The 25,465-nt window shown below is 39.0% G+C and overlaps 2 protein-coding genes across 3 annotated transcripts in view; both read left to right on the top strand.

Moving 5' to 3' along the window:
* Nucleotides 1–25,465, top strand: part of mpdz (multiple PDZ domain crumbs cell polarity complex component) — a 241,481-nt gene that overhangs the window by 209,104 nt on the left and 6,912 nt on the right. The window lies entirely within an intron of this gene.
* mapk8ip1b (mitogen-activated protein kinase 8 interacting protein 1b) overlaps nt 1–25,465 on the top strand; it is a 41,144-nt gene that overhangs the window by 14,308 nt on the left and 1,371 nt on the right. For both annotated transcript variants that reach the window (XM_077201998.1, XM_077201999.1), the window contains exons 3-11: nt 7,788–8,027; nt 11,042–11,123; nt 12,988–13,827; nt 14,781–14,856; nt 15,515–15,690; nt 16,547–16,650; nt 20,407–20,514; nt 24,626–24,696; nt 25,321–25,419. In XM_077201998.1, the coding sequence (XP_077058113.1) occupies nt 7,788–8,027; nt 11,042–11,123; nt 12,988–13,827; nt 14,781–14,856; nt 15,515–15,690; nt 16,547–16,650; nt 20,407–20,514; nt 24,626–24,696; nt 25,321–25,419 (1,796 nt within the window). The remainder of the gene's footprint in view (nt 1–7,787; nt 8,028–11,041; nt 11,124–12,987; nt 13,828–14,780; nt 14,857–15,514; nt 15,691–16,546; nt 16,651–20,406; nt 20,515–24,625; nt 24,697–25,320; nt 25,420–25,465) is intronic.

Here is a 25,465-nt window from a genome sequence, read left to right as displayed (position 1 = left end):
TTTTTGTTCCAGTGTTTTTATTGAGTTTGATAAATCAGACAATATTTTCTGTTTTTCTTTTTTTTTTCTTGAGGACCACTTTAACAGCTTTCCTCTTAACACTGCCTTAGCAGCGTCCCATAGAACACTTGATGACATTTCCTCATTATTATTAAATTCTATGTACTCTTTAATTTCTTTTTTAATATACTCTATACATTGGGGATCATTTAAGAGGCTAGTGTTCAATCTCCAGACGGTGTTTTTGGATTGAACATCCAAATGGAGTCTCAAATAAACTCCTGCATGATCTGAAACATCTCTAATTCCTATATCACAACCTATAATTCTATGCCTGTCCGATTGGAGCATGAAAAAATAATCAACCCTTGAATAGACTACATGAGGGTGGGAGAAAAATGTAAACTGCCTCCCACTTGGGTGGAGTTCCCTCCATATGTCAATCATGCCAGCTTCCTTAAGCATTTTTTTAACATAAAGAGATTCAGAATTTATCTTTTTTGCTGGATTTGAAGAGTCTAAGGTAGGATGCAGCTGTACATTCCAGTCCCCTCCACATATAAGTGTGCCTGATACTTCTGAAGCTATTAGCTCGAATATTTTCATAATTAGTAATTTATCTTTTCCTGGTGGTCTGTAAACATTAAGTAATGTTACTTCCTTTGAATCAAGGATCCCTTTCACCAAAATATAACGTCCTTCTTTATCAGCTATTTGGCTGGAGACCTGGAAAGTCACCTTATTCGATATCAGTATTGCAACACCTCTTGCATGTCCTTTAGTGTACGATGAATAAAAAGTGTTTCTAAATCCTAACTTTTTCAGTTTTTCATGTTCAGTTTGTACTAGATGAGTCTCCTGCCAAAAAATAATATGTTGGTTCTCTCTTTTCATCTTAGCTATAAGTTTACTTCGTTTAATAGGATTTTGCAACCCATTAACGTTAAGTGTAATAATTCTATATTCTTGTTGTGACATTTAACTTCTGATGTACTATCCTATTAAAAATCCCAAGTGACCTTAACATTGTAACACAAATAACACAGAACAAAAAAGTGAAAAAATAAAAGAGTGTACAATCAAAGGAAACACCAACTTCCATAATCAAAGTTACTTTTAAAGAAACTTCTATTTGGAAAGGAAAAACTTCGATTAACGAAGGGCCTTCCCCGTGCAAACTGATATTATAAATCAGAGCACGTCTTTTCCTCAGCTCCCAGACATTTACGTTGTATTCATTTTTACAGGTCTTTCAAGCTATAGCGTAAACTCAACTAATAAAAAAAACGCCAAAAGCAAGGCTCTGAGCATGAACATGCACAGATATACCAGAATTCTTGTATGCAAAATTAACATTACCCTTGTTATATTAAACTGCTGTTTTAGCTGATTTCGAACGTCACGGTTTTACTGATAATTTACCCTGAGTGAGAGTCAAACAGTTTTTCCTGTGTCCCGGCGGAAATCCTGGAGTCTTTTCCGTGCCCTCTCTTGATGGTCATCTCGGTTGTGTCGTGGTTTCGCCCCCGCTATTTCCCAAGAAATTTTACTCAGCCTCTCCATTGAAGTTGATGCGGCAGTGTCTTCATCTCTGATGTTGGCCGTGGTCAATCCTTTCTTTTTTAGGTCCTCCATCGCCTCCGTTGCGCTGTTATAAACAATGGGACCATCTTCAAAAAATACCCGAAGTTTAGCGGGGGGTGGTGTCTGAAAACGGAGACCCTTCTCTTTGAGTCATTTCCTGATAGGAGTGTATGCTTTCCTCTTCTTTTGAGTTTCAGCCGGGTAATCCTGGTCGAAGTACACTCGTTTCCCTTTCAGGTAAACTTCCCTTTTTTTCCATGCCGACCGAAGGACCATCTCTTTAATCCTATATTCAAGAAAATACAAAACAACCGATCGGGGATTCGCATTTGGCGGTGGTTTAGGGCCGAGCGCTCTGTGACAACGCTGTATTACAAGTTCAGTATCGGGGAGGGACAATTCTGTCTTGATGAAATTTTCAACAACCTCCTGTATGTTGTCATCTCCGGCCTCTTCCGGTATCCCGTACAAGCGTATATTGTTTCGTCGTGATCTTGCTTCAAGATCTGTCAGTTTTATTTGCATTTTTTGTTGAATGTCGAGGGTTTGGCTTAGCACCTCTCTAGCCTCCGCGTTCCACTCTTCCAAATCCGCCACCCTGTGCTCGGCCTCCTCCACTCTATTCACCGTGTCTTTCAAATCTTTGGCAATTTCGTTCAGTTTAAGGTTGATGTTGGTACTCAGGCTTGCCAAGTCTGCTTTCCAGTCTTTAGAGAGAGTCTCTTGAAAGTTGTTTAGTTCGGTGTTCACGTCAGATCGGAGTGCCTTAATTTCAGAATATATAGCGCTGATGCAAGCTTGCATTGTATCCGCGGCCTCTTTCTCGCCAGCGTTGTCATCGTCATCATTCTCCTTTGTTTGTCTCTCGTTTTTCTCGGGTCTTTGAGTTGATTTGCTTCTAGCTTTTCGTTGTTTCTCTCCCTCCATATTTGTTAATCAATTACAAGGCATAAATTAAATTCAGCAGGGGAGTATAACCAACTTGTCTGGGAGCTCGCGTTCTACACTGCCACTCGCCTCGACGCCATACCCGGAAGTCCCCTGATTTAACAGTTTTAATGCTCTTTTATTAACGTGAGAACCCATGTGGCCGATGCTCTTGGCTCACACAGTCCAGTGAACCTCAAACCTTTGGAACTCCTTTTTCCCAGCCCCCGCCCACGCATAACTGTGGCACACATAACCACGCATGAATCTTCCGAAGAACAGCCCACGCCTTAAAGCCCCACACAACCTGTACACATAAAAGAAAATACATGCATCTAGATCGCACCTGATATTGAACATAAACAGTCTTTAGACTTTTTTTATTCCACAAATGATCCTCTTTACCGATGTTTACATCACTAGATGAATTGTTAACCAAATAACTAAAATAAAATAACTGTCAACTGAGAATTTAAAGTTGAAAAGACTATAGTCAGGAAACATGATTTAAATGAAAATGTGCATAAATACATGCATAATGTCAGGATTATGTTTTCTTCATTGTGTTTATAATACAACATCAACAGCATAAGACAACATCTCTATTGCAAACCCCTCCATGTTGCAGTTGCTGTTGTTGTTGTTTTTGGTGTATACCTACCAATGCAATGCCTTTGCCATAGAAACATCTCACTATCACCAGGAGCTTGGAGGACGGAGCGATCAAGGCGTGTTACCGGCTAGGGGCGAATGTTGTCGACCCGAGGGAGCTCCCAGATCTCTCCGGTCTGGACTGGAGAGAAGCACTCTCCAGTTGTCTGGAGAGCTTCCTCCCGTGGCACGCCATGTTACCACCAGATCTGCACGTTTCTCCTCCTGTATTCATCCCAAGCCCTGAGTCTCGGCCCACCGAGACCTCCAGCCCAGAGCCTTCATCGCTGGTCCCGTCCAGCCCAGAGCCTTCACCGCTGGTCATCACCAGAGACTGTTCACGTCCCGTCTGCCCAGCCAGAGACTGTACACGTTCCGTCTGCCCAGCCAGAGCCTGTCCCAGAGCCTATCCCAAAACATTTTCCTGACTCTGTCACTCTCCCCAAGATTTTTTTGGGTGGGTGGCTATAGGTCCTCGCCGTGGCTGCCCAAAGGCCCACGGCCAGCAGAAAAATCCTCTCCGCCATGGCCGCCCGAAGAGCCTTCACCGTCATGGCCACCCGAAGGGTCCTCACCGCCATGGACGCCTGAAGGGTCTGCTCCGCCTTGGCCACCTGCACAGCCTGGTCACCTGCCCTGGCAGCCTGCTCCGCCCCGGCCGCCTGCACATCCTGCTCCGCCCTGGCCGCCTGCTCCGCTCCTGTGAGGCCAGGCCCTGATCAGCCTTCAGGGCGCCCACCCCTGTTGTTCCACGGCGTGAGGTCACGCCTACCGGGAGGGGGAAGTCATGTCACAGTCATTGTCTGCACCTTTCTGTCTTCGTCTTCACTACACTTCCCAGAATCCCTCGTGTCTTCACACCTGAACTCACTCCCTCAATTACCAGCCTGTTCATCGTCCTCATCATCAGTGTCACCTGTATTAACCTTGTTACGTTTGATTTGTATCTGTATTTAGTTTGCTTCTGTTCAGTCTGTCCTTGTAGGTTCTTGTTAATGTTTCGGTGTTTTGTGAGTAAAGCTTTCTGCCCATCTACTTGCCAGTACCAGTTTAAGTTATTTTGTTAAAAGTAAATGTTTGAATTGGAGCCTTTTGATTCTGCTTTCTTACCCTGCGATACCCGCACCACTACCCTGACATCTTGCTTTTTAAAAGACTAATTTCTCTTACATTCCTGTGTGCTGACTTAACACTCATAAATAGAAGAGTCCACCAAAATTGGGTGGTGCAATTTAGACCAATCAAAAAACAAGAGCATTCAGCTCTTCAGAGTGAAGTCATTAACACTTAAAATAATATAAGGTTGGTTATTATACCACACTGGCATGCAATACACATTTGTTGATTTACCCTGATGGTCAAAAATACTAAAGTAACAAACATTAGCATATTAGGCCAATAGGAAATATGAATAATGAATTATAACTAGTTAAAATGAAAAATGATATTTAGATCAGCTGTAAGGATTATCTTGAAGTAGCAGAATTAATACCACATTTAACTAACCTGTTTGTCTAGTGAACACTCAGTGTTAATTGTTTATTAATTCTAAGAAATTTTAATTTCCGGGGTATGGGAACTAACTTTCTTGTACAGTACTACTCTCAGAGCATATAGCCAAAATCAGCATGATTAGGGACATGGGGGTGTAGCAAAGTTCAAGGTTCAGGGAAGAAGGAGGCGGGAACCGGCGAACAATCAGAAATACTTTATTTAAAATAAAACAAACAAACAAACCAAAAAGAACAAGGAGCAGAGGTCTGAAAACCAGGTCCGGGTGGGCAAGTAAGGTGCAACCATCAAGACCTGCTCCTCATCCTCCCTGAACTTGCACAGTGTCTGTCCGAGCAGGCTCACTGGGGGAAAGGCATACATGCATAGGTACTGGGGCCAGCTGTGTGCTAGTGCATCCGTACCGAGGGTGCCCTTGGTCAGGGAATAGAACAACTGGCAGTGGTATGACTCCTGGGAGGCAAACGGGTCTACCTCTGTGTCCCCGAATCAACTCTAGATAAGCTGGACAACCTGGGGATGGAGTTTCCATTCTGCCTGAAGCATAAGCTGTCGTGACATCGTGTCAGCCGCACAATTGAGCTTGCCTGGAATGTGAACGCCGCAAAGCAACTAGAGCCGCTACTGACTCCAGAGGAGGAGATGGTGGGCGAGTTGTGACATGCGACGTGAGCGTACCCCGCCTTGGTGGTTGATGTACGCAACCATTGCAGTGTTGTCCTTGCGGATCAATAAGTGCTTGACATGAAGCAATGGTCGGAACCGGCTCACGGCGAGCAGTACTGCCAGTCTGCCATTCCACTGCAACTCTAGGCAATTGGTTTGCCACTGTAGTTGAGGTCCTGTCCATGAGCCCGAAGCTGCATTCCTGTTGCACACAGCGCCTCAGCTTGTTCTGGAGAGGATCTGTTGTAACAACAACATTCCTGGACACTTGTTCTAAGGGCACTCTGGCCCATAGAAAGGCAGGGTATGACCAGAGGCTGAATGTTCAGTGTGATGACCTCATGGATTGTGCGCGCGGCACCGTGCCCATCTCGGGACTCGGCCGTGAGGCCAGTGCTAAAGCGGTCCCATGTGCATCAAACCGAGTGGAGTTAGATGCCTAATGCCCCATCAGCCTGTGTTCCCATAACAGATCTCGAGAGTGAGCTAGAATGAGCCAGTCGTCGAGATAGTTCAAGATGCGAATGCCCACCTTCCTCAGCGTGGTATGGGCAGCCTCCGCGACTTTGGTAAAGTTTGGATTAGGGACCAGGGCGTTGCTCACTGCCAGACCAAGCCCTATATGGCCCAGAGACTGAGGAAACTGATCTTTTATTGAAAAAGTGGGTAACAGAAATAAACTTTTTTAACTGAAACTGAAGATTCTCCATCTCCTGCTTTCAGGGGTGAAACCACCACCTCCTGGTTAAGAGCAGCTCCCTCCATCTCTGGGCCACTTGTCTCAAAACTGCTTTAATGGATGCTTCGAGGATTTAGCATGGCCTGAGGGATGAGCTACGTCACCCTTCCTGCAGGGGCTCAATGGGATGGCCGGGTTGACGTCTCTGGTCGCGCCTGAACTGATGTAGGCACCGCAGGGGAAAGCATTCGGCGAGCAGTTAAGGCTGATGTCTTCTTACAGACCCTGGACAGGAGGCCGGGTGATTCTGCCAGGTGGCAGCACTTTGCGGACATAAATGCACCGCAATTGGACGTTCCACATGTGGAATGTCTACAGAGCGTTTTCGGGCAGTAAAAGGTGCCTTCCGTGACTTCATGATCCTCCATGCATCTCCGGGAAGAAAGGCACTGGGGCGGAACGTGGCTGTGAACCGTGTGCTGCACCCAGGAACCCATCATCCAACTGCAAGCGCTTCGAACAAGGTTCACTTGAGTCCGATGCCTGCGGTGGCCCGGGCAAGCATGGCCGTCAACTCTGAATCCGATTCAGCATGAGCAGGATGAGCAATCACCCCTGACGGGGGAAATGAGAGCATGAACCATCCACAAATGCTTTCTCAGCATGCTCTCGGCCCAGACATGTGGGACAGCAATAGTTGGCCGTCAGAGGAAGCCAGGAAACGACCGCATCCAGAAACACACGGGCGGAAAGACATCTTTAAAAAGACACTCGCCGCCTGTGCTTGCTCTCTCAGGAAAATCTGCTCTTTTGGGGTGAATCGCTGCACTTAACCATGCAATAGTTAAGATGGCGAAACACCACTGGATGCACCCTCACACCAGCAGTGTTAGGAACAAGCTCTTTTAGATTGGAAATTCAGCTCTTTCAATCAGGAAAAGAGCTCTTTGTACTGTTCACTGTACGTAACCGCTGGGCTGCGAAGCAAAAATGAGTTAACTGGCCTTATATACCCTTATGTCCAGGTAGGAGTAAATCGTTATACAAATCTCACTGGCCAATATCCATTGGCTCGTTTTGTTACCACTCAAAGGTGATTGGGCTCCCAAGTGAGACCACAATATAAGTATCGACATAACATCAAACATGACTAACTAAATGGGAACTGGGAATCACATGACAAAAACAGAAAGTATGACAAATTCCAAAAATTAAAGTCAAGAAAAAATTAACTGGAAAAATGAAACAAGAACAAACGTGACAACATGCAGGTATTCTTTTTTAAATACAAGTGCGATGTAAAAACATATGAACACAATAAGTGCATTGTATCAAATTATTTATTTAAATGTTAGTACATAGTAGTAAAAGACACTTAATATAAAGTGGGACCCTGATAAAAGCTGTATAGTATTATTTCTTTGTTGAATATACACTTTTCATATTTTCACTCTACGTGCTTTTTTCATAGCACTTCTATAATATCATCTCTAAATCAAAATCTGTACAAATCTTGCAAACTTTTGCATATAACTGGAGCTGGAAGCATGTGTCTCATTGTAATGCAGTGAGTAAACAGCAACATGAATGGTCTTTGTCCGTAACCCCTCCCCCTGTCTCTTGTTCTCGTGGCTTAGCCGGCACCAAAAATGCCAAAGTCTGATGTCATTGCTTGCTCTAATGGTTGGGTCAGTGGCCCTCATCTCCCCTCTTACTTTTTCATTCACTCTCTTCTCTGATTGACAGTCGATCTTTCCAATCCCTGCAGGACCATGTAATTCAAGAACCCAATAGTGGCTTGGACAAGGTGGAGGCAGGCGCAGTGGGTCAGATCCAGGCAGAGACACATACTTTACATCTTACTGATGCTGTCGATAGGAGCCAAAGAGTGGCTTGTCGATACGACAGCAAAGCATCTATGGATTCTGCTGTTCCTTTCACCATGGATACCTACCGTCCAAAAAGACCGACCACTCTCAACTTATTCCCACAGGTGCCCAGGACTCAGGTAATAAACAGTATGTAAAGATATGACTGTAGGTACACTGCAGGTGCATTTTCTCTGATGAGGCAAGGGAAGCAGTGCCTCCTAAACAATTTAAGAAAAGAAAATAATTGACAGTGATAGCATCCAATAGCGACGCCAGTCGGTAAAGTTTCAGAGGGAGGCAGCGTCTCTTTTGAGCTCATCGTGTTCTACTATAGCAAATTAAGCTGATAGAGCATTCTGTGATAATACACTTCAAAAAATCAAGTGACACACAAAAAATCAAGTGAGAGGAGGTTATGCCTGAGTGCATTGCGATATGATTGACTCGTTACACTCTCAATGCAATAGCGCTCGCCTATCAATCTTGCAACAGGTCAGAACAAATTGGTCAAAGGTGTGTAAATGGATTGTCTAATTTAACGTATCTGCTCTGTCATCATCACATTCTTTCACATTTGAGTCTAAATGAACTTGAAATAACTAGGCTTTTAGTAATTAATCGGTTCAGTTAATTTAAAAAAAGGGGGTAGAGTAAGTCTAAGGGGATATAATATCCAGTCTAAAAATCATGTCTATGCAAAGTCCCCATAAAACATGAAAACACAACACAACTTTGGGCTTGTTTTTCCATAAATGTCCTCTTTCTAGAATACAGTCATGTGTTTGGGCTTGTTAGTGCTTGGCCCCCATTGAACAAAGTATTACCACTTCATTGTTATTTAGAGGGGTTGATGACGTTCCTTTGTTATTATCTGTTTGAATAAACACTGAGTGAGCGTTCTCACCAGAACACAAGCAGGAATGCTGAAAGAGAAACAGTGTTTGCCTCTGACATTTGCTTATTTTGTTTTGTCAGAACCAGTTGGTTATTTTTTTTTAGGTAAAAGTACAGCATTTAAAATAAATTCAAAATAAAGTACAACTCCTGAGAAAAGCTACTTAATTACCCTCTTAAAAAAGTTCTTAATTGACTTGGATGGTTCCACGAAGACCCTTTAACATCCATGGATCCTTTTTCAATCCACATAATTTTCTTTTCTTGTCACGATACCACAAACATATCTTACAATACTACACCAGCTGAAGTATCACTATACCAAGTATTATCACGATAACATGCAATATTGTGTTAAGTCATAATTCAACTCTACAAAATAGACCAAATTTTCATAAATACATAAAACTATTAGACTAGATTCTCCTCTGAATACTTTATTACTGAGAATGATTAACTGACTGTTACCAATCAAATTAAATCAGTGTAAACAAAATCCATTTTAACACTGCAGAAGTGGCACAGAAGCTGCATCTGAAGGTTGATTTACAGTAGATGTATTAAACACTGACAGTTGACTGCTCAGAGTTGGTAATAATCCATATATACTGGAATTACTATTGCATAAATAATTTTATGAGATTAATGTTTTAAATATAAAATTCTGGATATAGAAATATGAAATGTTGAAAAAGGGCCTATTTTTAAATAGGAAACTAAACCTGCCAGTAGGTGGCAGCAAGTCTTAATGATTGAGTCACTGAATTATTCATTCAAACGCTTCGTTCAAAATGGCTGATTCATTCAGGAACGAATGATCCATTAAATCATTGATTCGCACAATTTGCTCAAAAACACGGATGCATTCAGAAATGAAAAACAGTTTTTTTGTTAAACTGCTTTGTTTAGAAATTTTCACTGGCGAAATAAGCGAAAACAACAATATTGACAATGTTGTGTCTTAACTGTCATTTAATAATAACCTTTTGCTTATTGAACTGTTGTGTAAAATGACATTTGCAATCGTGTTGATATTCGGGAAAACAGCACTCTGTCATATTGTCAACTAGCACACGTACATCACGGAGACGTCTATTTGACGTATTTTTTAGAGTGTTTGCTCATCTGAAATATGTCTATAGGACGTTTCCTGTCAGATGTCAAATAGACATTTAGAAAATGTCTTTAAAGATGTTTATGATTTAGAATGTATGTAAATATGACATCTTAAAGACATCTATCAGATGTTAGTAAACAGCAGATGCTTTCCAGATGAATTAATCTTTAACAGACATCTTGCAGATGTGTGTGTGCTATATGTTATAAATATATATAAAAAACAAGAACTCACAGGAGCATATTTTGCCCCCATAAATTGATATCTTGAAATAACCTACTCTAACTGGAGGACAGTATATTATAGCATATCAATTCATTAAAAATGTTTCATTCAAATTCATTAAAAACTCAAATTATTGTATAAGAACTGAGTGCAAATGCTGTAATAAATTGAATTAATTACTCTGTCATCGCAAAAATAATTCTAGAAATAAACCATTTCTGTTCCAGAAGTGAGCAAATGAGCGATTTAAATAGAGTAACATCAGCTCAAACAACATTACTTACGGTACTATCGTGGTACAACCATTTTAAAACTACAGTGGCATTGCCAGTATTTTAACGTTTTAGTATCATGCCACCCTATGACAATATGTAACCCTACTAGATGGTGGAAACAGTTCTTTTGATTTTTAAAGTGGTCCCTGGGGAACCAAAATGGTTCTTCTATGGCTTTGCTGCTGCTGAAAAAAAACCTTTATTTTTAAGAGTGTATTGTAATGAGTATATGTAATATGTTACTTTACACCTCTGCTTTTATTAATGGTGGAGAAATGCTTTAAAGTTCAAGGTCTGTGCGGGGAATGCTAATATGGATCCGTGTGGACAAAAAGAGTGGCCATTATTGTAAGAATTGTAAGAGGTATTGAGAGTGAAAAAGAATCTGAGAAAGCGAGGGAGGTCTTATGGAGTCCATCAAAAAGACTTGGTTTTAAATGCAACACATTAACCAATGCTGTAGTATTATTTAACTTAATCCAGGTGTTTTATATAGGTAATTGTTCAGGGTACAGTACCCAGTGCATCTGGTTATTCCATGCATACAAAAAAATGTTGTGCTGTGAACAGTTTATACACACTCTATTGCAAGACCACTATGAAAGTATGCTATAGCTTGTCTGTTGCATCTCATCAACAGGACACTTTAAACAACAACTCATTTGCGAAGAAGTACAGCTGGCAGCAGAAAATCTCTCAGACCTTGCCACCTCTTAAAACAGGTGAGTGTAGAGATCTTTGTTTACGGTGTATGCACTTATTAAGTCTTAGTTGGGAAGTTGGCGTGACATCATTACAGTGACAAAAATGTTCTCCACTTAAAACGAGGCTGCATCTGAAATCACATACTTCCCTACTATATAGTAGGTAAAAACAGTATTCTAAAGTTTGCAGACGATGGAAGATGTAACTGACGCCGGTAGGTCACATGATAATGACAGCATGGCAAATGTAGTACGTCCGGATTACATTCATACTAAACACATTCATACTATATATAACTTACTTTTTTTTAGCGGCCGTGAGGTAATTACTTATTGAAAATAAGTACCTACTCAAGAAAGTATGTGATTTCGGATTCAGCCCGAGTTATTTTATGAGAAAATTACGTGCACTTGTAGTGTACTTCAAATCTTTAAAGTATATATTTTTTAAAACTGTATTTTAGATAATGTAATATTAATTAAATAAAATTAACACAATCATAATGTTTGAATTATCCTGTGATTTGAAAGACCACTTATTTTGATGTGTTGACTGACATACTAAAGCACATGTAAAGTACTTGATTATAATTAACTATAGTGTGTTATTTTGATTTACACTATTTAATAGTTAATATATTTTAAATATACTACATTGCAACATCAAATGTGTAATTACAGATATATTTAAATAAATTACCCAAGTTTAATTAGAAATGTCAATTATGAAATTGCATATACTGTAAAGATGTACTTAAAAATCCACTTAAGTGAGCAAAAAAACAAAAAGAAGGTTCAGCTAGCTGCCTGTAATATAAATTTAAACAGTAATACATTTTAATTTAGTTGGTATTTTACATGCAAATAAGTGTCTAAAACATTAGATTTAGTTTCCACTTAAATATATTATTTTAAAATATATAATTTCAGTAATAAGTCAATTTTGTGAGTAATAAAACAGATTATGAGCTAGCTCATTTTATGCCAAACTTCCTTAGCTCTGTTGTCTCAGTGACAAAAGGGCATCACTGTTTTGCTGCCAACTATGGTGATGTGAATTTGACTTAGTCTAGTCATCTACAAAAACATGTTTGCATGTGCAGTCTTGCCAAACAATGGGTCCCACAGGCTTTGGGTCACTAACCTGTTGGGTTTTTGTTTCAAGAACAAAAAAGCCAATCATCAGAATGTTAGTAGCCTACACTTTTATCACTGACCTCAAATTATATTTTTTACTAATTAAAGTGCACTGCCATATATTTGTATGTGTTGTTCTTGTATGGTTTATAAGGACACAAATGTGTATAATGACAAGAAGTGTCCTCGTAAACCAAATGGCTTAAAAACATACTAAACTGTTTTTTTTTATTAACAGTATACAAATAATTACACCCATGGAGAGTCCCAATAAACCACATACGTGTGTGTGTGTGTGTGTGTGTGTGTGTGTGTGTGTGTGTGTGTGTGTGTGCATTATATGGAAGCTTGTCTCTGCCTTGGATTAGAAAAAAGGTAATACATTTTTATTTAACAATTCAGACTTTCTTTCTCTCACAATTGTAAGTTTATATCTAGCAATTTCAAGTTATAAATACGTAATTGCAAGTTCACATCTAGCAAATTTCACTTTTTTTCTGTGAATTCTGAGTTTATATCTCGCAATTCTGTTGTTGTTGTTGTTGTTGCCCTTGTTTTCACCACAGAACAAAAAAACAAACAAAAAAATCCACAGAATTCCGAGAAAACAAGTCTGAATTGTGAGATAAAAAGTCACAATTACCTTTTTTTTTTTTATACCGTGGCAGAAGCAAGCTTCCATAGCATTGACTCTATTGGTAATCTATCAATTAACTTTCTTTGTGCTTGATCCTGCTGCAACCAGGTGAACTGACGCCATCTCGTGAGCACACGTGTCTAAGCGATGAGGAGAAGCACCAACAAGGCAGCGGTCGCAAAGACTGTGGCACCTCTACTGACAAGCCCAAACACACTCAAGCTACTGCTCCTTCTGCTGTACTATCTGTCCCATGTAAAGCCAGAGATGTAAACAGAGAACTGGGTCACTGCGAGAGGATCCGTTATCATACGGACGTTCGGCTCGAGCCTACAGAGGAGATCTATCTGACACCAATACAGCGTTGTACCGAGGCTCTGCAGAATGAGAAAGCGCAGGTCACCGCAGTCAGCTCTGACAATGAAGCCCCCCCTCCATACCATGAGCAGGATCTGCAACCCCCTTCCTATTTTTCTTGTGTGGACGCTTTGGCAATTGACAGTAGCGGTGAAGAAGTAACTGGAGCAGAAGATCTGTGTTATAGAGACTGCGGCGCTGGCGAGGATCATGCCCATCGCGAGAGCTTGTCGGGAACGCTGAAAACCTCCATGAGCAACTCGGATGCAAGTGGACTTTCGTACGATTCGGTCAAATACACACTGGTCGTGGATGAGCACGATCAGCTGGAACTCGTCAGTTTAAGAGAGTGTTATCGTGGCTACAGCGATGACAGTGATTCGGCCACCATCTATGATAATTGTGTTTCCTCTCCATACGAGTCGGCTCTTGAGAAAGAGTACGAGGAGGATGAGAATGAAGACAAAGGAAGAAAACAAAGTGGGATCAAAGCTTCAATGTGTCTGTCAGAGGACTCTACCCCTGAGGCCGACATGCCATTTTCTCGAAAATTTGTTAATGTTTTCATGAATGGCTGCTCACGCTCCTCCAGTAAGTGGTATGCTTTTATATCCTTTTTAGCATTTGTGCACTATTGGTCCAAACTGTTGAATAATTAAGATGATAACTTAAAAATACTACAAAAGATTTTTATTTTAAATAATTCAAAGATTCCTGAAAAAAAAACATGGTTTCCACAAACATGTTAAACAAAAAAACAACAAAAAAGTATAATAATGGAAACCATTATTAATACCTGAGCACTAAAAATAGTATTAATAATAGGACCAAAATTAATGAAAAAGAGTAATGATGCAGAAAATTCAACTTTGCATCACAGGAATAAATTAAAATTTTAAATATAAAAATAGAAAACAGTTATTTTAAATGGTAATAATATTCCACAATATTACTGTTTACTGTATCTTGTATCAAGTAAATGCAGCCTTGGTGAGCAAAAGATACTTCTTTCAAAAACAAAAAATCTTAATTATTCCAAATGTTGACCAGTAGTGTATATTTTTCTGTTCCGATCAAATCTAGATAAATTAAATAAAATAACAAAAAACTCTTTTCTTATTTACATTTGACAAAGTTTTCTGCTTGTTTTGCTGATTGAATGATGATGTTAACGTTTTTTCATTTTTGTACCAAATTAACAGTAGACCCATGTTGGTCATATTAATACTCCTATTATTAGTGCTCAGGTATTAATAATGGTTAAAATTGCTACACATTCATTTAATTCAGAATTTTACACGCGCAAGTTGAAAGGCATTTGGTTGTGGATAGTAAAACATATCTGCAACATTTATCAAGTTCATGGATAATAATGTGCTTGCATGGGTTAATCATTTTGAGACTAAATTCATCCCAAGGAAACCCAAATTACAGTAGGAATTAACTGAAAACGTGTTTAGGAATATACCAGTACGACCATAAGAATGTACTGTATTGATTTTGTGAAAGTGTTTGTATCATAGGTGTTTTGCTGATGTCTTTAGGTACAGAATCTTTTGGCTTGTTTTCCTGCATGATTAATGGAGAGGAGAGGGACCAGACACACAGATCTGTCTACAGGTGAAACACATCGGACACCACTTTCAAAAATTGCACACATGTGTAACTGTAAAATGCATTTGTATTTTTGATGATCATGAATGCATGGCCAGTGGATACTGGGTCATTCTCAGAAAATGGCTCCATTCGTGACTCATAATTTTCAGGAGTTTTTTTAAAATATCATATAATTAATAAAAACTAAATTTTCAAGAATGTGAATTCTATGCATGAGTATGAGGTTATGTTTTATGATGTGCATTATTTCAGCCCCATCAGTTAGTTCATATACAAAACAAAACAAAACAAAACAAAATTTCTACATTTATTTCCACATTTATATTGGAGGAAATTCTGATCATACGATAAACTTACATCTGTTTAAACCACATCTGTTTGTCACTCTTAAATTTGAATTTCAAAAGATAAAAACATTGTTTTGACATGTAATCATTAACATGTTAATGGGGAAATTATTCAATAACGCTTCCTTGCAACCCAAATGTGTCATCGATTAGTGGGGGCATGCAGATTGGTTGATAGGACAAAATAAATGATAAATATTTGCACTACACCCTAAGCATACAAAGTTAAATATGCAAATATACAAACAATACACACATCTCACCGTCTGAGAACTGACCAAAGATTCCTTACCTCATGTATGTGTTTTTCCCAGATTTGTCCCTCGTCATGACGATGAGCTGGAGCTGGAGGTCAATGACCCTCTGCTGGTGGAACTGCAGGATGAGGATTACTGGTATGAGGGATACAACATGAGAACGGGAGAACGGGGGATCTTTCCTGCCTACTACGCCACTGAGGTCTTTAAGGAGCAACAAATTACTTTAAATGGTAAGAGTTGGAGATTAAGATGGCATGTCCTGATTCCAGTCCCCATCTATGAAAAGATTTCACTTCATAAAAGGGCTGGAGTTAAGAGTACAATATCAGTCAGTTTGCAGTTTGTAATAATTCTTCTTTTTTTTCTTTCTTTTTTTTGAATGAAGTCTCATCTGCTCGCCAAGGCTGCATTTGTTTGATAAAAAATACAGTAAAATAAAAAATATTGTGAAATATTATTATAATTTAAAAGAACTGTTGCTTTTAACATATTTCAATATTCCTGTGATCCAAAGCTGAATTTTCAGCATCATTACTCCAGTCTTCAGTGTCTATAGCTGATGCTCAGTTATTAGTAATGGTTCATATTATTATTATCATCATCATATATAAAAATATATATATATATAAAAAAAAGCTTAGCCTTAATATGTTTGTGGAAACTGTGATAATTTTTTCAGGATTCTTTGATGAATGGAAAGTTCAGAAATATTTTGTTTAGACATTATAAATGTCTTTAATGCCATTTTTAAAAAACAAATCTTGTTTCACAGTTTCCAAAAAAAAACAAAAACAAAAAAACTGCAGAACTTTTCAACACTGATGATAAGAAATGTTTCTTTAGCAACAAATCAGCATAATCAAATCAAGGATAATGTGACACTGAAGACTGCAGTAATGATGCTGAAAGTTTAGCTTTGCATCACAGGAATAATTTGCATTTTAAAAGATATCCCAATAGAAAACAGTTTTTTTATTGTAATGATATTTCACAATATTATTGTTTTTATTGAATCCATTGTGTTTTAATTGCTTATAAAGACCATATAAACAGTTAGGATTGTTATCTCTGTCTTGTTCTCATTAGCAAAAAGTACTGAATGGATGGAAACATATACAATGAAATTCCTTGGCTCGGTTCAAGTACTGAATCACAAAGGCAGTGATGTTCTCTGTGCAGCTATGCAAAAGGTTTGTTTAAGATTTATATTAAATTTCACACACTGAAAAACAAATGAAGTGATGGAATTAGATGGGTTAAGGCTGAGCATATGGTAAAACATCCTCTAAGGTAGCGTTTCTCAACGGGGGCGGTACCGCCCCCTTGGGGGCGTTTGGACAGTGTCGGGGGGCGTTGGGAACGAGGCAGCTGAGAGGGGGGCGCTCAGGCACAAATGGGGGGCGTTATGTCTGACTGTGGCACTATATACTCACTGTTATTATCACAACTTTTTTAAGCCTCTGACAACACATACAATGTTAATTTGAATGCATGGGCGTTTTAGGTACAGCATTGATTTCCACGCTGCTGCTCAAATCCATTCCACCTTCATTCGGAGTCCCACCAGGCCAGACGATCCAATACGCACCTGCAGTCCCAAGCGCGAGTCTCAGGTTCCTATGAGAATATTAATATAAAATATCATATCGTAGAACATGTAGCCTACCGGTATATGAAATAGTAGCCTAGGCGTCATTTAGCCTACAGGGCGGTTTTGAAACACTTTTAAAACATCTCGCGGCACGGATGTACCAATACAAATAAAACATATCCAGTTAACTAGCAGCATTCGTTTCATTCGTTTGTTAAATAAGAGACGATCTAGCGCTGAAATGTGTTGTCTTCACTCGGACGCGCACTTCAGTCCGTTACGGAAAGTGAAAGTCTCCCTAAAAGATGTAAGAAATAAAAAAGCGAAACGGATGTATACTATTTTTATATATACCTTTCTTTTTGGAATTTTTTGATATGTTTCCCCTTATAGTTTTTTTTTCTTTCTGTCTATTGTTTCTTTGATGCTATTATGAATGTAATAGATATAATACTATGTGATCCTCCGTATGTGTATGTTATATATTGTTCTTGTTATGCAATAATAAAAAAAAAGAGAAAAAAAAAAGAAAGTGAATCAGGACATCATCACATCTTTGTATACATTTTTATTTATTTACATCAGTAAGCTAACGTTACAAGACATCGTCTTTCAAAACATTACCTGCGCAAAAGAAAAAAAAAAGAATGAATGAGTCATTCGCACTTTTGAAAATGCCCTTCCGAATGCGTCTCTGTCCGACATAATTCCATAGCGTCCATGTTTTAATGTAAAATAAAATTATGTCTGTGTTAATTAATTAATATTTAAATGTTGCCAGTTTATTTTTTTAGTTTAAAAGTGGACATTTCAATATAGGTAGGCTATATTTTGTTTGTTCATATTTGAGACGCGCTCCAGTTCATCAAAGTGCGCCTGATAGTTTGATTTTATTTACAAAAGCACATTTTCTTGTTATTGTGAGTTTAAATAAAAGTTGCAAATTATGTTTTTGTTTTTTTTTGTATGACCAGAAATTATATAGCTAGTATTTTCAGTTGTTTCCACTGTTGATAGGAAAATGCACGTGATCGTGCCTGCATGCAGCAAGCGCCACACTCCGCACACACACTTGGATATGCGTAAACATCTTGTGTTTATTTGTGATAATCTTACTACTAACTACTAACTTGTATTGTGAGAGACATTTGAAGAATTGCTTTGTTGTTCTTCTTTTTTTTTTGGATAAAAGCGTCTTCTACATAGCCCAAATGTAATAATAATAATGGTAATAATGGTAATTATTATTATTTGCGTTTATAACTATAAATTAGTTAACTGAAGACATAATATGTTAACCGACGCCTCGGTTGAAAACATCTCAACTTTTCAGAATGCCGCAAGTGCACAGCAAGTCATAATGACAAAACCCATCTGATCAGCTTCGGCCTTTCCGTAACAACATCGAACGCTCGGCCGGACAGCTGATCATAGCTGTACAGGGCAGGTTTTTTTTTTCTCATCTCCATAAATATATCTACTAGTAAAGCTAATGCAAGGGCTAGAAATCAATCAATCCTTTGTATCAAATGCAATGAATCCTCGTCATCATGTCATGGAGAGCGCAGTTCATGCTTTCTTAGCAACAACAGACGGGAGCGCAAGCGCTTGTGGAAAGGAGAAAACGATGCGGCCCTTATGTACACTTATTAGGTGTACTTTAGTAATTCAGAATAAGACAAAAGCACGGTTTTGAAAATGGATATACTGACTCAATACATAAATGTTTCACAATTTAAATACTTAAAGTTACGGATTTCATAATAATAATAATGATAATTATAATTTTAAGAAGAAAATAAGGACGTCAATCATACACATTATTATTGTTTTTATTATTATTATTATAACAGAATGATAATCAGCATACATTCAATAAAGACATTTAGCCCTTTTTTGGTGGTGGTGGGGGGCGGTCAGGGTTCTGGATCTTGGAAAGGGGGCGCTGGGCCAAAAAAGGTTGAGAACCACTGCTCTAAGGGAACATTTACATGACAACGATGTACTTAGAATGGAAAAGTTTTTCTTTCGCGTTTTTTAACGTACAGACGACAACGTTGTCAAAACGATGTCACATTGTAAAGAAACATTACGTGCCTACTGTATAGACTGAACCAAGCGTGCCGCACAAGCCCTGAAAGTGAAGCAAAAGCGTCTTGATCGCCCCCCGGTAACCGGTCCTAGTATAGCTCATAAACCCCACCTCCCCATGTTATTCAATGGGACATGAGACCAACTAAACAATTAAATTACACTTCACTGTAATTTACTGTAGTTTTTATCACGCTGATGTAATTTCAAGTGTTTGTTTTTAGTTAGTTATTTGATGCTATAAAAATGCCGCTGTGGCATCATGATTGAGAGCTGTGATTGACAGGTTCTCTGAGCGAAGTAGTCACTGAAGTAACAACAGACTTTTTTTCGGGATCTTTGGAGGACGGAGGAGATTGGAGCTTTAAATTTAATATCTAAATTTCTATAATTAATTATTTCACACCGACATAATGGGTTGTTCTGCAGCAGAGGCGTGTGCTTGCGATTGATTCGGCGAGAGTGGGGGCGGGGCATTGATTTCGCGGCTTTAGCTTCCTGCTCACATACTGCACATGTCTGGTCTCGAAATCGCAATTGCGCAGAGTCAAGTCCCAATATGTCAGCGCCATATCGGGACAATGGCGGCTTCACTTCTCACCAATGGAAGAGAGCGAAGAGGCGTTGTGCATCTTTTTTTACAGTATATGGACTTAACACGTAATGCTATATGATGTCACCATTTTCACAGATTCGCGTTTTTGTAGTTTACACAGAGAATATAACAGTATCATTCTCAAAAACTTGCACTTTGAAACCCGTTTTTAAAAGTTAGCTTTTTTCAGGCCCCCAATTAGAATGTTGAAAGTTGTTTTTAGTTGAAAAGGGATCGTGTAAATGGCCCCTCGATCTTCTTTATTAGTGTTTTCAACTAAAATATTTTTATGCGCTTTGGCCTTTCTTTTACACGACAACGGCATTTTAGGAGCCTGAAGACGGGTTTCAAAGTGCAAGTTTCTTAAAACGATACCTTTATTATCTCCGTGTGATCTTTAAAAACGCGAATTTGTGAAAACCGTGACGTCATGGGTATGCGTATTATGTGTTCAGTCTATAGGCGTGTAGTGTTTCTTTGCAAAGTGACATTGCTAACTACTGGTCTGGGATGAAGAATACACCGGGGGTTTTTTGTTTTGTTTTCGCAGATCCGTGTGAATGGAGATCATTTTGATAACGTCGTCTGAACACGAAAAACGCAAAAGTTTTTAGTCCATCGTAGTTGTCTAACTTAAATGTCCCCTTGCTTCTTCATGGTTGATTCCAGATTGCGATGAACAGGAGACTGACTGTACATTACAATCCACCGTCATCCTGCATCCTGGAGATAAACGTGAAGGGACTGAAACTCACAGTGCAGGATGATTTCGACATGGTAAAACCATAAACAAGAACATTTGTTTTATGATCGCCTTTAAAGGGTAAGTTTGGCGTTTTACAAGTAAAGCCCTGTTTTAAGATCGTTTCTGATGAAATCGAACGGTTAAGATTAAAATTTGGACACATGCTGCTGTCCCGAGAATTTTAGGTTTTTGTGTTAGCCCCCCCCCCACCTATACAATGGTTTCATAGGGGCAATGGAACAATCATTCATATAAACGGATTAAACTTTAGTTTACAAAGACATGGAACTCACCTAGTGGTCTGGGGTGTTCACTGATATGCTCACGCAAAAATCGCTGCAAAAGATGCTTTCCAACAGGTTTTATCGTAGTTTTTGGAAGAATGTCCGGTTGTGAGGCGTTGGAATAATAGGTCCACAGTTTTACAACGAACAGTAAAACACCTGTTGGAATTCATCTTTTGCCTGAGCATATCAGTGAACACCCCAGATCACTCGGTGAGTTTCACGTCTTTGTAAACTAAAGTTTAATACGTTTTATGAATGATTGTTCCATTGCCCCTATGAAACCATTGTATAGGTGGGGGGGTGCTAACACAAAAACCTAAAATTCTCGGGACAGCAGCATGTGTCCAAATTTTAATCTTAACCGTTCGATTTCATCAGAAACGATCTTAAAACAGGGCTTTACTTGTAAAACGCAGAACCTACACTTTAAGCGCGTTTTTGTAAACATCTTAACATTCTGCTTTTTCAATTTCAAGACTTTCCAAGAAAGTGAGTAATGAAGAGTATTCGGTGACTGTTTAGTTAATGAAATGCACAGTAACAGTAATGTTACCCATCGACTCGGATAGGAAAGCAGAACCAAACAGATTTGAATTTAAAAAATATTCCATATAATTACGTGTAGCTAGAAAATACAATGGCAATTCATTGGTGAAAAGGTGTGGGAACCATATACAGGTCCTCCTCAAAAAATTAGCATATTGTGATTAAAGTTCATTATTTTACATAATGTAATGATAAAAATTAAACTTTCATATATTTTATATTCATTGCACACCAACTGAAATATTTCAGGTCTTTTATTGTTTTAATACTGATGATTTTGGCATACAGCTCATGAAAACCCAAAATTACTTTAAAATCTCAAAAAATTAGCATATCATGAAAAGGGTATCTAAACGAGCTATTAACCTAATCATCTGAATCAACTAATTATCTCCAAACACCTGCAAAAGGCTTTTAAAAACTCCCAGCCTGTTTCATTACTCAAAACCGCAATCATGGGTAAGACTGCCGACCTGACTGCTGTCCAGAAGGCCATCATTGATACCCTCAAGCAAGAGGGTAAGACACAGAAAGAACTTTCTGAAGAAATAGGCTGTTCCCAGAGTGCTGTATCAAGGCACCTCAGTGGGAAGTCTGTGGGAAGGAAAAAGTGTGGCAAAAAACGCTGCACAACGAGAAGAGGTGACTGGACCCTGAGGAAGATGGTGGTGTAAGGAACTCAGCTTTTTGGAAATATTAATAATCAATAATATCTTGTTATTATTAATTATAAATATTTGGGTCAGTTAATTGGATTAACTTGATGTGGCTGAATTAATATTACAATCAATTAATCAGTTCTTCCAACGAACTCTTTTGATTATTAATTTATTCTAATAAAGGGTATCTTCCATGGCCACAGAAGAATAATTATTTCTTCGCCTGTACAGTACTTTGAGCCAGTAGCAAAAACCGTGATCGTAAAGTGACTTGTATTGGAAACAAAACAGAACAAAATACATATTATGTACAAGTTTTATTAACTAAATATAGATATTTATATGAATATAAATAAACTAAACAACATACACACATGAATACATAAATAGGTTAGTGATAGGATGAAATTGGAAACCGGAAGAGGGTCTATGAGAAGAACCATCAGAATTTCATTTTCACATTTCATTGAATTGAATACTTGCATTTGTAATGGGAACAATTCTTGGAGTTGTTGAAAATTGAAGTCGTTGATGGTTCCGGCAGTGTCAAGTGGAAGTTGGTTGAGCGTTCTCTTTCTCCAGGAACGCATGGCTGGTTTGGTCAAGGCCTGGGACTCTGTTGAGGCCACGCCGAGCACCCAGGAGAAGTGAGGAAGTCGGAAGGATGGGTGATTGGAGTCGTTGTTGGTTGGATTCTTTGTTCCAAAACTCTTGAGATTGTCCTTGGTTCTTTGTTAGAGAGTCATCTCCCTCCTGCCTGAGCCCATATCTGGTTGGATCGAGGCCTGCTGGGCCCTGGGGCCCCCGTGGAGGGGGAGGGGGCTCCCCAGTATAACCAGAACAGTGTTGCGGCTGGATGAAAGAACTAAGAGAGGGAGGTCACATGGACTGTCTCTAATAAGATCTGGAAAAGATCCTCCCCTAAGGGTTGAACTCGACCAATCAGAAATGTGACATGTCTTAGAGGGAAAGTGGCTCTTAGTTGATTTACGGATCTTTGTCCCTAGCGTGGTTATACCTTCATTAATGCTCAGATAGCTATAACACATCCACACTGCATTCTCGAAGAAGGTGATGTACATCAAAGTGTGAGTCATTAAATGAGGATTAATTAGGTAGGATACATGATACAGGTGAGGTTACATTGATCGTTAGTTGGTTGTATACCAGGATACATACCATAATATATACCTAATAGTACACGAGACAGTAAACCATTTACACTGTTTCTTTCACAGTTTTATGCATGTTCATTTATAGATCAGTTAGTCTATGATTAATGCAGCAAAGTCTGTTTTAAAAAGGGTTTCTGTTTCATAGTCTCTCTCTTTGAGTATGTGGCCACAGTCCTCGGATGTCGTAAAATCTCCTTATCATGCCCTGTAACATGACACTGTTTCTGCCCTTGTGTTTGTTCATTTGGGCTGTGTGAGGAGTTTCATAAACCTTTGTATATAATGAATAATTAGTATGTGTCTGATTGGTCCATACCCTACAGTGGAGAAGGACCGATTCCAGACCTTGGGGGACCTGCGGAAGCAGTGGACTGAGTCTGGAGTAGAAACATCCAGAGCCACCGTGCACCGGCGTGTGCAGGAAATGGGCTACAGGTGCCGCATTCCCCAGGTCAAGCCACTTTTGAACCAGAAACAGCGGCAGAAGCGCCTGACCTGGGCTACAGAGAAGCAGCACTGGACTGTTGCTCAGTGGTCCAAAGTACTTTTTTCGGATGAAAGCAAATTTTGCATGTCATTCGGAAATCAAGGTGCCAGAGTCTGGAGGAAGACTGGGGAGAAGGAAATGCCAAAATGCCTGAAGTCCAGTGTCAAGTACCCACAGTCAGTGATGGTCTGGGGTGCCATGTCAGCTGCTGGTGTTGGTCCACTGTGTTTTATCAAGGGCAGGGTCAATGCAGCTAGCTATCAGGAGATTTTGGAGCACTTCATGCTTCCATCTGCTGAAAAGCTTTATGGAGATGAAGATTTCATTTTTCAGCACGACCTGGCACCTGCTCACAGTGCCAAAACCACTGGTAAATGGTTTACTGACCATGGTATTACTGTGCTCAATTGGCCTGCCAACTCTCCTGAGCTGAACCCCATAGAGAATCTGTGGGATATTGTGAAGAGAAAGTTGAGAGATGAAAGACCCAACACTCTGGATGAGCTTAAGGCCGCTATCGAAGCATCCTGGGCCTCCATAACACCTCAGCAGTGCCACAGGCTGATTGCCTCCATGCCACGCCGCATTGAAGCAGTCATTTCTGCAAAAGGATTCCCGACCAAGTATTGAGTGCATAACTGAACATAATTATTTGAAGGTTGACTTTTTTTGTATTAAAAACACTTCTCTTATTGGTCGGATGAAATATGCTAATTTTTGTGATAGGAATTTGGGGTTTTCATGAGCTGTATGCCAAAATCATCAGTATTAAAACAATAAAAGACCTGAAATATTTCAGTTGGTGTGCAATGAATCTAAAATATATGAAAGTTTAATTTTTATCATTACATTATGGAAAATAATGAACTTTATCACAATATGCAATTTTTTTGAGAAGGACCTGTAGAACTGAAGCCATTTCAGCATGTGTGTAGAGTTATATGTTTGTGGACATGCAATATAATCGTTTTATAAATTTGTTTCCACAGAGTAGCCAATATAGTCACTTTTTCCATTTGAAAAATGTCTCATTCTGTGGCTACCATCCCAGGAACAAGAAGTAAGTCAATCTTTTTCCTGAATCCTTTGAATTCTCACTGACAATGATGATGGTTTTCTTACTAATGTATTGCATATACACTACCGTTCAAAAGTGTGGGGTCAGTAAGGTTTTTCTTCTTCAATTGATTAAACATTCAATTGATTAAAAGCAACAGTAAAAACATGTATAATGTGACAAAATATTTCTATCTCAAATAAATCTTGTTCTTATGAACTTTCTTTTCATCAAAGAACCCTGGATAAAATGTATCAGTTTCAACAAAAAAATGTATGAAAAAAAACCCTGATTTTAACATTGATAATAATCATAAATGATTCTTGAGCAGTAAATTAGGATCATGTGACACTGAAGACTGGAGTAATGATGCTGAAAATTCAGCTTTGATCACAGGAATACATTACATTATACAATATAATCACATAGAAAACAGTTATGTTAAATTGTAATAATATTTCACTATTTTAACTGTATTTTTGATCGAATAAACGCAGCCTTGGTGAGCATAAGAGGTTTCTTTCAAAAAACTAACCGAACTCAAACTTTTGACCAGTAGTTATGCATTTGTTCTGTGTGTTTTATTTACCAGTCAATCTATTATCATATGGTACGGTATATCTGCAGGTATTTTGGCTTTATTACAAAACATCCCGCTGATGAGAGATTCGCCTGTCACGTCTTTGTGTCTGAGAACTCCACTAAACCCATTGCAGAGTCCGTGAGGTCAGTTTTATTTGACTTTCCTTTATGTTTCTTCTAAGAATCGATT

The sequence above is a fragment of the Siphateles boraxobius genome, unplaced genomic scaffold (assembly GCF_051911475.1).
Source record: "Siphateles boraxobius isolate OS27281-9 unplaced genomic scaffold, OSU_SipBor_1 48, whole genome shotgun sequence".
NCBI classification, from domain to species: domain Eukaryota; kingdom Metazoa; phylum Chordata; class Actinopteri; order Cypriniformes; family Leuciscidae; genus Siphateles; species Siphateles boraxobius.
Note: the sequence above shows the minus strand (reverse complement) of the source record. Positions and strands in the feature narration are given on the sequence as shown.